This window comes from Pantherophis guttatus, chromosome 6 (genome assembly GCF_059756535.1).
Source record: "Pantherophis guttatus breed Tessera chromosome 6, ASM5975653v1, whole genome shotgun sequence".
NCBI lineage: Eukaryota > Metazoa > Chordata > Lepidosauria > Squamata > Colubridae > Pantherophis > Pantherophis guttatus.
In genome coordinates, this window is record NC_142068.1 from 41,164,303 (window position 1) to 41,176,307 (window position 12,005).

The 12,005-nt window shown below is 36.8% G+C and overlaps 1 protein-coding gene across 2 annotated transcripts in view; it reads right to left on the bottom strand.

Moving 5' to 3' along the window:
• Positions 1–1,830: 1,830 nt before the first annotated feature.
• The window catches only part of TSPEAR (thrombospondin type laminin G domain and EAR repeats), a 38,052-nt gene continuing 27,877 nt past the window's right edge, over positions 1,831–12,005 (bottom strand). For both annotated transcript variants that reach the window (XM_034439612.3, XM_087872724.1), the window contains exons 8-12: positions 10,425–10,611; positions 8,287–8,516; positions 5,861–6,048; positions 5,439–5,540; positions 1,831–3,237 (exon numbers count right to left, since the gene is read on the bottom strand). In XM_034439612.3, the coding sequence (XP_034295503.2) occupies positions 3,084–3,237; positions 5,439–5,540; positions 5,861–6,048; positions 8,287–8,516; positions 10,425–10,611 (861 nt within the window). In that variant the 3' untranslated portion in view covers positions 1,831–3,083. The remainder of the gene's footprint in view (positions 3,238–5,438; positions 5,541–5,860; positions 6,049–8,286; positions 8,517–10,424; positions 10,612–12,005) is intronic.

The window sequence follows — 12,005 nt, forward strand, 5'->3', positions numbered from 1 at the left end:
AACAAGGTGGATTTATGACTGGTCCCCTGAGTACTGACCTTTTCAGTTTCCCTGCAGTCATGTGATCAAGATCTGTCACTTGGTGCCCAGCTCATAATTATGCTATCACAGTAAGTCAAGGTTGATCATGATTTCCCACATTCTCTGCCAGCTTCCCACACAAATTCAGTGGGGAAGCCATCAAGAGTTCTCAAGTTGCTCCCTTTCCTGACACTTTTTCACCCATCCAGGTTTTGCAGCATCTTCCCACCGCGTTCTCCCAGCCGCCTGTGGCACTACCACATCTGCCTGTGCTCCACAGCATCTGCTTGCCTGGGACTCCTACTTCTTCTGACCATGGTCCTGGGGTTGCAATGGCAAATAGGACTGCCAGGATTGTGATCCCTAAATCACATGACATCCATCATTTAGTGACAGTAATTCCACTTCAACAGATTCAGAAAGTACTAGATTTGTTTATACTATTGCGCTCATTTATATTGTCAAGGAATTATGTATCAATTATTTTAAAGCAGAGCTGAAGAAAATTCTTGGATGAAAAGAAAAACAAGAAAGTCCAGTTGCCTCTTGAAAAAGCACCTTTGAGACAACCATGAGCTGGATGACTGAGCTCTCCATAGATATTTTAAAGCATTAGAAGGCATCTGTTAATAACACTGATGTAAACATACAATAAAATATGGAATCAAACATTACTAAATGTAAACTAAATGGCTTACAATATGGCTTAACAGAAGAAGCAGTTATGATGCTGAGGTAGCAGAAGGAAAGACCTTTGACTATTATTTCTCAGGTGCAAAATATGTATTGATTCAAGAATTGTTTTTGTCTACTACAAAGGTTGACAACACAGGACCTGCAGAAGACAGAGCATTCATGATAGCTTTAGAATGGTATCTGAGGAATAAAAAAATGAAATATGTAATATGTTTTTTAAAAAAGGACAAAAAAGATTTCACATTACTAAGATCACCAAATCTCATGAGTTGTTGGTATTCTGCATTGGATCTCTCAGGATTTAAGGTTAAGCTTCATTTTTTCATTCAGTTTTGAAAGCTGACTTTTGTGATATGTGTTGATCCAGTCAGATCCAGCAACGGTACCCAGTACTTCAAAAAGTTATTGATACTAAGACATTTTAATTGAGTGGCAAATGGAATGGGGGAGGAAGGGGGTCTTTATCCCTGCCATCATGCCTTTGTGTCTTGGTTTGGGCTGACAGAAAGTGACTGGCCCAGAGTTACCCACTAAGCCAGAGGTCTTCAAACTTGGCAGCTTTAAGACTTGTGGACTTCAACTCCCAGAATTCTCCAGCCAGCATAGCTGGGAGTTGAAGTCCACAAGTCTTAAAGCTGTCAAGTTTGAAGACCTCTGCACTAAACTGTATCCTGGATTGGGGCTTTAAACCCATGTATTCTTTTTCCAATTTCTGTACACTTTTTTCCAGAAATAGAACCAAATATAACAGTTGCAGATGAAGGCAGGCAGTCTAACCTTGGGGCATAGGCAAAGCAGACTCCAAGGCAAACAGCAATCTATTTTACTCAGTGTACTTATTTCCTAATCCGTCTAGTGTTTTTGGTTTAAACACATGTCCACATCACATATATGAAATACTATAATTTCACCATCTATTGTTTGAAGTAAATACAAGTATTGTGATAAATTCTTAAGTTTTCTCACTTTGCTTTACTTTTTATAAATGTCAAATTGAATCCAGGCTGGATAACTCCAGTTCTTAAATTATGGGAGCTCAGACATTGTAGCTGTAGTTAGATTTCATCTGAGATGAAGTTTGAATGCAAATAAGCTCTGACACAGCACCTCTGAGATGGTGCAAATCACTCTATTTTATTAGGAACTGCTTTCAATACTGTAAATATTATCCCAATAATAAATAATTCCACCTCCATATATCCATATAACAAATGTGACCATCAACAATTTACATATAATATTTTGTGAATGGACAATAATACATTTTAGCAGCAAACAGAAGCTTTACTATTCACAAACTAACATGGAAAAATAAACTAAGAAAACTAGGGTCAACTAGAATTGGAGTTTATTGCAGAGATATCATAAATCCATATAAAAGTACTGGGCTTTCCTGATGTCCCCATGTGAAAAAGTTCAGAAGCATTATTTCCTAAAGCTTAAAACAGAAACTTTTTAAAAATATTGGCTTTTCTTTCCTTGTAGCCTTGCTGCAAAACTGGAGAATACAAACCTGGAAGACTCATAATAAATCCAAGACTTTTTGTAAATCCAAGCCCTTCTACATGCAATCTAGGGTATCTGGTAATAGAGGAGTAACTGAATTTTGAATTTTCTCACCAAGGCTCAGAATTTTTTTCTCTTGAAATCCTGAGATTCAAATCTGGAAATTGCTCATAAAAACCAAAAAAGCAGTTGGGCCTTTGTGGTCCCATGAATCTCATATATTTCATATTTTTAAAAACCTCTAGCAATTTCTCCTAAAAAGAATTCTACATCAGAATTCTTTTCATGACAATGAGTGTGTTGCTGGAATTGATTGACATATAAATATGTTGCACTACTATGCTCTTCCCATAATGTCACAGTAGTTGATATTCAGACAAGGAGTTGGAAGAGGTCAGCAAAAATTTGTATGCCCAAACGTTTTCAGTAGTAAATAGATATCAGATAGATGCCTTTTCTGAAGTCCACTGTCCTACTTCAGAAGCAAGGAATGCTCAGATGTGCCTAATGGTATGAATTGTATTGGCAGCTTCTTAGGGTAGGGATGATGTTCATAAATATAATGGGGGCAGGCAGGGTAGAATAAGGAAACCAAAGTTTCTGAATTCACAAATAGTTTTGGCCAGCTCAAATATACAGTCATGCAATTCAACTTAATAACAGAAAGGATCTGTTAAATCTAATTTCCAACAGCCTCCCACTCAGCTTAGCTGAGAAGCGCCAGAATAATTTTTCTGTCTTATATTGGCTGTATTAATTGAAGTATAACAAATTTCATTATAGCTCTGAATAACTAAAACAATTTTTCCCAAGTCTTTGCTTTTTGCTTATGTCAGGAAACTCAAGAATCTCCATTCGGGTCAAAAAAATTTCAGCTTCAGCACCTTGGAGAGGGGTTCTTTTGCACTTGAATACATGAGGTAAGAACCAGCTGTAGTGTTGAAAGCTTCCCAATCCCTACAGCCAAATGTTGGAAGATGGTGAACTGCTACGAAACCTTCATATCCTTGCCATCTGCAGTGCAGACAAAATAGTTACTCAGCTTGTAATTTTCAATTCATAATATCCCATTCTTCCAGTACTTACAGTTGTTTCCTTACTGTGGAATTGAACTGGAGAAATATTCCTTTCATGTAAACTCAGATAACCTACAAATCAGTTTCCACATCCTGGTATTCCCCAGATGTACTGAGATGTACTCAGTTCCCAAATTCTGGGGAAAAAATGGCTCAATAGCCAGGTAGCTAGGAACTTTAGGATATATTCTAAAAATTTGACTTCTAATATGTAATAGATCACAAATAGGCAACTTGGTGTTTTCCAGATTATTATGACTACAACACTGACAGTGCTTTGGGTTTGGGCTGTACTGACTGGAGATGACTCTCCAAAATGTCTAGAACAGGGGTATCAAACTCGCAGCATCATGTTGTCATCACGCAACGTATCACAACTTTTTCCCCCTTTGCTAAAATGGGGCTGGGCATGGCCAGTGCGTGACACATCTGGCTCGCAGGCCACGAGTTTGACACCCCTGGTCTATGAGACATCATAATAACTATTCCTGATATAAGTAGATTTTTAGCATATCTACTAGCACTGTATTATTCATTCAAGATAGTTTTATTATCATACAGATAATTCAAATATGGAATTACTTAAACCAAATTTCCTTAGGCTGGGCTCCCAGGTGTTTTCTGGCCTCCAGCAACTCTTATAATCTGTATCCATTTCTCACTGAATAACTACAGAACTTTTTTTTTCAAGTACAGAACTCCCCACTTGAGTACCAAACTCCCTCTCTACAGGCACATAGGGAAGGAGATTTATATTAATAAAGCTATGGAACACGTATAATTAGAATGCATATACAGCCCATTTCCTCAGATCCCTCAGAGCAAAGAAATATGAATGCCACATTATGTCATGTTTGCATGTAATGAGCCTTATATGACTGCTACCCCTCTTTTTGAAGAGGTGGGTTCTCATATTTTTTTACATAGTATACTGTATATCCTGGGTAGGGTTTTCAGTTTCACTAACTACTAGAAGGCAGATTATTACAGGACAGTTTTCTCCTTTAAGGACTCATCAGATTTAGATAACCAGATGTTATTCTGTGAGGTTCAAACCAGCTGTTATTTTATGGCTTCAATTCAGGGGTGAAATGCTACTGGTTTGCACCGGTTTGGATGAACCAATAGTAAAAAAATGCTACCGGTTCGTCCAAACTGGTATTTCCAATGATCAGCTGTGCCGCGCGATTTATATTCGCTAGAAAGCAGGAAATCCTGCTTTCTAGCTAACCTAAATGCGCGGCACAGCTGTTCCCCCCTCACTGTTTTACTTACCTTCTTAAGCCTCCTTTTTCCGCACAAAGCATGCGTTTGGTGCACACTGTGCATATGTGTATGCAGCATGTGTTTGGTGTGCACTGTACATGCATGCATGCAGCATGCATTTGGTGTGTACCACTCATGCGCAGGCAGCAAACCAGTGACAAACCATAGAGGATTTCACCACTGCTTCAATTCCTAGTAGAGGATTTAAAGGGGCAAGTAAGAAGTGTGGGTCAGCCCAATGTGTGGCGATTTGTTTCCTTCTCCTCCTTCCCTTGAAGAGTTAGTTTAACCAAAGTAAGTGTTGCTTTTTTGATATGGATTCTACTGCACATTGACAATCTGGAAGACAGACCTGCACTGAACTACATGTGCAATACCCATCAGTTACAGCACCCGTCTTCCCACCTAAAATCTGTTTGCAGAAGCCAACATAATGTGCGTATGTGTACACAGAGACAGAATGGAGAACATTAAATGTAACACTTTTATTTTTAAAAAGGGAAAACTTAACCTTTTGCTTACTAGATAAAAGAGCTTGGATGCATGAGCCAGGGTTTAGTTTCTGTTCTGAAAAAATGAGTTTTCAAAAGTAATTTTAAAAAGCTTTTCATGTAGGTACAACAAGAAGAAGTAATTTATAAGGGAAGTTTCAGGAACACCTAAATACCAAATCTCTTCCAATAATCTAGTTGTTTTAATCTGGACATTTGCTATTTAGCATCAAGAATAGAGGGTGACAGAACAGTAATCTTCGGTATAGCCTTTCTTCGTATACAGATTAACATAATAATATGGATACAATCATTCTGTCCTTTTTAAAGACTCCAATATATGCAAATGACAAAACTGAGGCATTTTCTCTTTATTACTTACCTGTAAATAATACTGTTTACAGAGAAGGTCACACCATCATAGGAATTTGCAACAACCAAAAAGCTGTCTTCTCCCACTGAAAAGAATTCCCAGTCTAAAGCACTATGATATGAACAAACCAAATAGGAAAATATTGCAAAAGTCAGAGAATCAGTGATGAACACACCTTGTTTCCATTTATATTAGAAACGGGGGGGGGGGGGAGGGGGAGGCAAAGGTGCCACAATTTTCTGAAATAAGTATAATTAAAAAAAAAAAAACCCTGGGGATGTTAGTGTTTCTATTATATATTTCTACTGGCAAGAGCAATTTAAGACAATATTTAGATGTATTTTTAGAAAACAAACTCAAACATTCCTGGAAGTATTTTTCTACTAAAAGAACCCCATGCTGATTTTTTGAGCACTTCTCAGAAAAAGCACCTGTATGTAGGGATGTCCTGAAACTTGACAAACAACTGTGCTGTGATGTTAAGCTCATAGATGGAAGAATTAATGGCGAAAGTGTTGATCGGCGGTACAGTGCTACTGTCATAACTATGACTGTTTGCCACAGCAAGAAAGACTCTGTTTTGGATGTAAAAGACCTCCCAGTCAGCAGCACCAAAAGTCTAGAAAAAGAGAGGAAGAAAAAGAGATTTCCAGTGAGTCACAACTGTAGAAGGACATACTTTATCATCTCACCCAATATGAGGAGAAGATGTCTAGAAGATTTGCCTTTCTCTCCAACAAATCAATTTGGCATACTAGACTAACTATCAGTTTCAATGAACAGCTTGTATAAATGCTACATTTTTAATGGTAATCTCCAGATTATTTGACAGTAAAGGGAACAGATGTCTTTTCTTCAGGCTGTTTTTCTATTATTGAACAACTGTTGTTGTACTTGACCCATAAACTTAAATTTCGTGATAAGGAATAAGCAACAGAAAATTGTTATTCGTAAAAAAAAGATGAAAACTCTTTCTAGCTGAACTCAGCTTCTGGGTAAAACAGGTCTTTCTTTGCCTGTAGCTTTCTCAACAATAATCTGCAACTGTTTTCCTTTTGGTATTTTTAAAAAGCTTCTCAGTCTAGTGCAGAACATTGTGATTTCCTAAGCTCCCATCCAACCGGGGCTGATTCTATTTAACTTTTTTGAGATGAGGGAAGTTTGGCTGGGTGCTAAATTCTGGTTAAGAATAGATTCACTTAAATTAAACTTGATTTTCAGGATGAATTCATCATATGTTATGAACATATTAATTCATTTTTCTTTAAAAACATTATAAATGTGGTTTGCCAGCCTTTCTCCTTCACTTCTGAATCATATCCGGATGATTTATTTTGTTTGAAATTTCCCATTTAATTCTATTCACGACCATTTATAATAAAAACAGCTGTACAAATACAGTTAAAACCCAGGAAGTAGTTACAATAATTAAATCTAACTGCAGTTATAATAATTGGACATAACTTTATTAACCAATACAATACACAATGTTTAACACCCCAAATAATAATGATGGCAAAAAGTATTAAGCACAACAGATTCTCTGGAAGAATGAAAGCTGTTTCATGGCAATAGGACTATGACTAGAAACAGTGGCCTAAGGCCTCCTCACATCATGGAAATGGTAAACATCCAGTAGCCTCTCCTAGGAGATAGGATGGATCATTTCAGACCAGAACAGATCATTTTGCAAATATGAAATATAAATAGGTCCAAAACAGCACTTGGAATTGTCCTGGAAATTTATTGATAAGAAGTACAGTATCCGCATGTTATATAGTTCTAGAGGCCAGGACCTACCAGTAACCTGACCTATACAGTTCTGTTTCACAATGGTTTCAAAGTCAATCACATACAAGAGTGTATTGCACTAATCTAAATACACATGAGTTATAATCACATATTTTTCACACTCCAGTTCAAAGTAAAGCTGGCACACGAATCACAGCAAACAAAAGTCCATATTGGCCTCAAATCTCCATCTGCCACCCAGAAGTAAATGTGAATTCAGGAGGATACCCAAGTTGCAGATCTACTCCCCCAAGAGGCGCTCTTCCTCCCTCATCAAAAACTTTGGAGTGGACTGAGAATCATGACGGACTAAGACTATCTCCATCTTGCTTTGATTCATCTTCATCATGTTCTGTTCATCCAACAGCTTCCAGACACTAGGAAAAGATTTCCACACCAGCCTGGCCATCAAGCCAAGAAGATCAGTGTAGTGGAAGAGGAAAAAATGGTAGGGCAATTTTTCAAGCAATTAAAGTACACTTGCTCCTTTAAGTCACTTTTTCCACCCACATAAACTTAGCTCATTCTAAGTGTACATATCCTTACTGAAAGAATTATAATCACATGGTTTTCTGAATGCAACCATATTTGATTCCAAATTGTCCTTTATAAATATATTTATTTGTTCATTTAATTTATTAAACTATGGTAGTTACAAATTGTGATTCATATATAAAGGGCTCCCCTGATAGCCAGTATGTTTTAAAACACTGTCATATGAAACAAATCATTTGAAAGCAGAACAGAATGACCTTTAAAATGGACAGGTAAACAAACAATCTTTAAAAATGGAATATAAAAAAAAAGGTAAAGAACAAAAATATTTTAATGGCCTATCTAAAGCTAAGCAAAGGTGGGGCGGAATCTGACTTTCTTATGGAGGTGACATTGAACAGAATTTGATAGAAGCAAATAGAAACAGCCTAAAAGACAGAACTTTTTTTCTATATATACAATCCACATCCCCATTATGCATATTTATGTACAATGGATAAAAATTTAATTGTTTGATCAGAACTTTGCCTAAGCATTTAAAGAAATTGGTTTTCCCATTGTTATATCTTACCAAGATTGACTGGAAAAGCTGGAAACCCCCATTAAGCCAAATGTAGATGTTAGAATAAATCTTGGTCGATGTTCCATTGAATGTATTGGCTACCACCAGAAAGGAATAAGGACCAATAGTGAAAAATTCCCAGTCATAGGCTCCTGAGGTAGGAATAGTTTGATTGGCTTCAAAAAGCCCTCTTCTAGAGTTCCATCTATATACGACACTATTGATATTGTGGTTATCTCCTAGAGAAGAATAAGGAAAGAATAATATGAATGGATATGCTATAGAAACATGATAAAACAGGAAGAGATGAAAGATGCACAAATGTACGACTACCACTGATATTAGAGATATTTATTACTACCTTTATTTTATTTGAGTTTTTGAAATTAATTTGATGAGGAAAGTCAATCCAGAACTTGGAAATGAAAAAGAAAAAGAAAAAAAGAAGAATGATACATGTAATGAAAACAATGGTTTACTCTTAAATGAAAAGCTGAATATATCTTGGTTACTTTTAAAAGCATAGGGTCAGATTCTCTTCCATTTGCTCACAGGTTTAAATTAGCCAAGGACATCTAAGTTGTGACTTAGCAACAAATCATAAATTTAAATGTATAAATGAACAAATAGATCTCTTCTCCAGAACCAGTGGCGAAACAGAAGAAGGAAGAGGGAAAAAGGAACCAGACAATTCTGAGTTTTGTGAGCATGGTGTTAAAAAGAGCCATGCAGTGATTAAAATGCAGTATTGCAGGCTAATTCTGCTGACTGCCAGCAGTTCGATTCTCACCGGCTCAAGGTTGACTCAGCCTTCCTTCCTTCCAAAGTTGGTAAAATGAAGACCCAGATTGTTGGGGACAATATGGTCTGTAAACAGCTTAGATAGGGCTGTAAAGCACTATGAAGCGGTATATAAGTCTAAGTGCTATTGCTAATTCAGTCTATATAGAACAATGTGTTTCCAAGAGAAATACCATTCTTTGTGGACAAGTTTGTAAACTAAGTACTAATTTAAAAATGGAAATGCTTTTTCTGTCTCCCAAACATATAGAGGTTTTCAAGGAAAAAGGAACATAAGTAACAGGGGAGAGGGGAGAAAATGGCATGCAAGGATTAGAGTTAAAACTTTTTAATCAGTTAAGCAAAAGATATTAATTATTTTCCCTAACTTATTTGTTTCTGTAAAAAATAATAGGAATAACAGCTAGTACCTGACTCATATGATACATTTTATCTTCACATCATCCTTACTTACTTCATAAAACTGAAATACTTTTTTCTCATGTAACACTTTCCATAGCTATATCATTTTTTAAATACATAAATCTTATTAGAAGACATTACAATTCCTTTTACATGATAATATTATCTCAGCAGACCACTTGATGGCAGTACATTCTTGTTTCAGAGATCAGATAGTTCCACAAACAAAATTTCTCTCTTTTGTTCCAATGGGTTCTACTTGTATTATAAACAAATTTATTCCAAATGGATTAGATAATCTGATGGAGAGTAAAGCTGTCAATGAGTATGAATCATGACAATTATATGTTGCCTCCAGAATCAGATACCATGTTTCTGAATGCTGCCTTATAAAGTAGGATTTTGTTTTCTTTTGTTCAGTTGTGTCCAATTCTCAGAAACTGCCTGGGCAAGTCTTTACAATTTTCTTGGCAAGGGTCTTCAGAAGTTATTTGCCATTGCCTTCATACTAGCCTGAGAGAGAGTGATTGGCCCAAGATCATCCAGCTGGCTTCGTGTCCAAAGCAAAACTAGAACTCACGGTCTCCCAGTTTCTAGTCTGAATCTTAACTACTGTATCAAGCTAGCTCTCAGGTTAAAATAGAAAGACATAAATATAGTAAAATCCTAATTCAGTGCACTATTTGGGGGGGGGGGCATCCATTAAATTCAATGTTTGCTAAAAAAAAATCAAGGTTATATTATTTGCATCCATTTTAATGATTTGAATAATAATAGTATTATCAATATGAATCAATTCATTGCAGGATGAAGGCCTTTTTACTGATAATTTACCACACTAACCCAGTGCAGTTTGCCAGATGGCGAAATTCCAATCATAAGAAGTGTCAATGAAAAAGGAAAGAAAATTTGCATATGCAGATTAAGTATTAGTATTCAGATACCTTTTCTGTGATTAGCCACTGCAAGGAAGGTCTCTCCATCAATAACAAATGCTTCCCAATCCCTAGCACTGTGAGTGGCAATCCTCTGGAACACGGTAAATTTCTCTTTTCTGTAGTTCCATTTATAAATTATAGAAAACTCATGACCCCTTGGATTCTGATCAAGATTAGCCACTACAAGGAAAAGCTGAAAAGGAAAGAAGCAACAATTTAGACATTCATTTTGCACAGAACAATCACAAGCACAAAAATGTAGACTTAATTCTTAACATAATATGAATTTGCCTTGCAACAACATAGCGAGAGATTGATTTAAGGCTGTATATCATTTTTATCTGAACTGGGATCAGTCATTATTTCAGTAAGATTCACTAGGTATCTGGATCAAATCAGGGATTCTCCAAAGTAGGCCAAATCTGAATATGAATTCCCCAATTCTTTGTTAGTATCATAGATACAGTATTTGGAGAAACGGGGAAACAGACCAGCTGTATCTGTACACTGTTACGAAATAAGCATGTAAACTTTATAGTTTAAATGGAACAGTTTCTGTACCAAATATATTTAGAATGGAGGAACACATGAATACATAAACTATTTCATGCACTCTAAGACACAATTTAATAAGATAGGGGAAAAAAGCTTTTTTCACTACTCAGGAAATATGGCTCAGCCATATGCATAGCATCCCCAGTCCCCACCCATTTAAACCAGCTCCCCAACCCTCCCCGTATGTCATGTCTTAGTCCTGGCCAAAGATTGTTCCTCCCTGTTCTTGATTTTGGCTGAAATCACAATGGGTGCACCCACGGATTTTTTTTTTCTGATTCCTTTTTATGAAAATTCTGCACTCAACAAAATAATAGTTTGAAAATTAAGCAGAACAGATTTTTCCAGCATCTATTGCTTCATTTCTTTTTTAATAATTGTAGGCTACTCAGGTAATATTCCTCACAATAAAATAACAAACACAGATGGCAATAAGGCAAGTCAAAGTAGGTAATGAGGCAATCGAACAGAGGCAGTTTTAGAATACTCTTACAACTTGTCCACCCAATTGGGGTTGTAGACCTGCTCACCTTACTAAGAGATGAAAATGATGGAGCATGTATCCAACACATCTGCCAAACATCGGAGAAGTGGATATTTGAATACACATTAAAGGCAGTGGTGGATTGCCCCTGGTTCGGACCGGTTCGCAAGAGGGAGGTCCCGCCCACCACCCCGGATGTCGTCATCAGCAATCTGCGCATGCGATCCCATTGCGAACCGGTAGTAAAGGTAAGTAGAACCCACTCCTGATTAAAGGCCTGGAGACTAAAACATATGAAGAATGGCTGCAGGATTTGGGTTTGGCTAGTCTAGAGAAAAGAAGGAGTAGGTGTGACATGATAGCAGTATTCTAGTATTTGAGGGGCTGCCACAAAGAAGATGGGGTCAACTTATTTACCAAAGCACCTGTAGGCAGGACAAGAAACAATGGATGAAAACTAATCAAGGAGAGAAGCCAACAGGAACTAAGGAGAAACTTCCTAACGATGAGGATAATTAACCAGTGGAACAACTTGCCTTCAGAAGTTG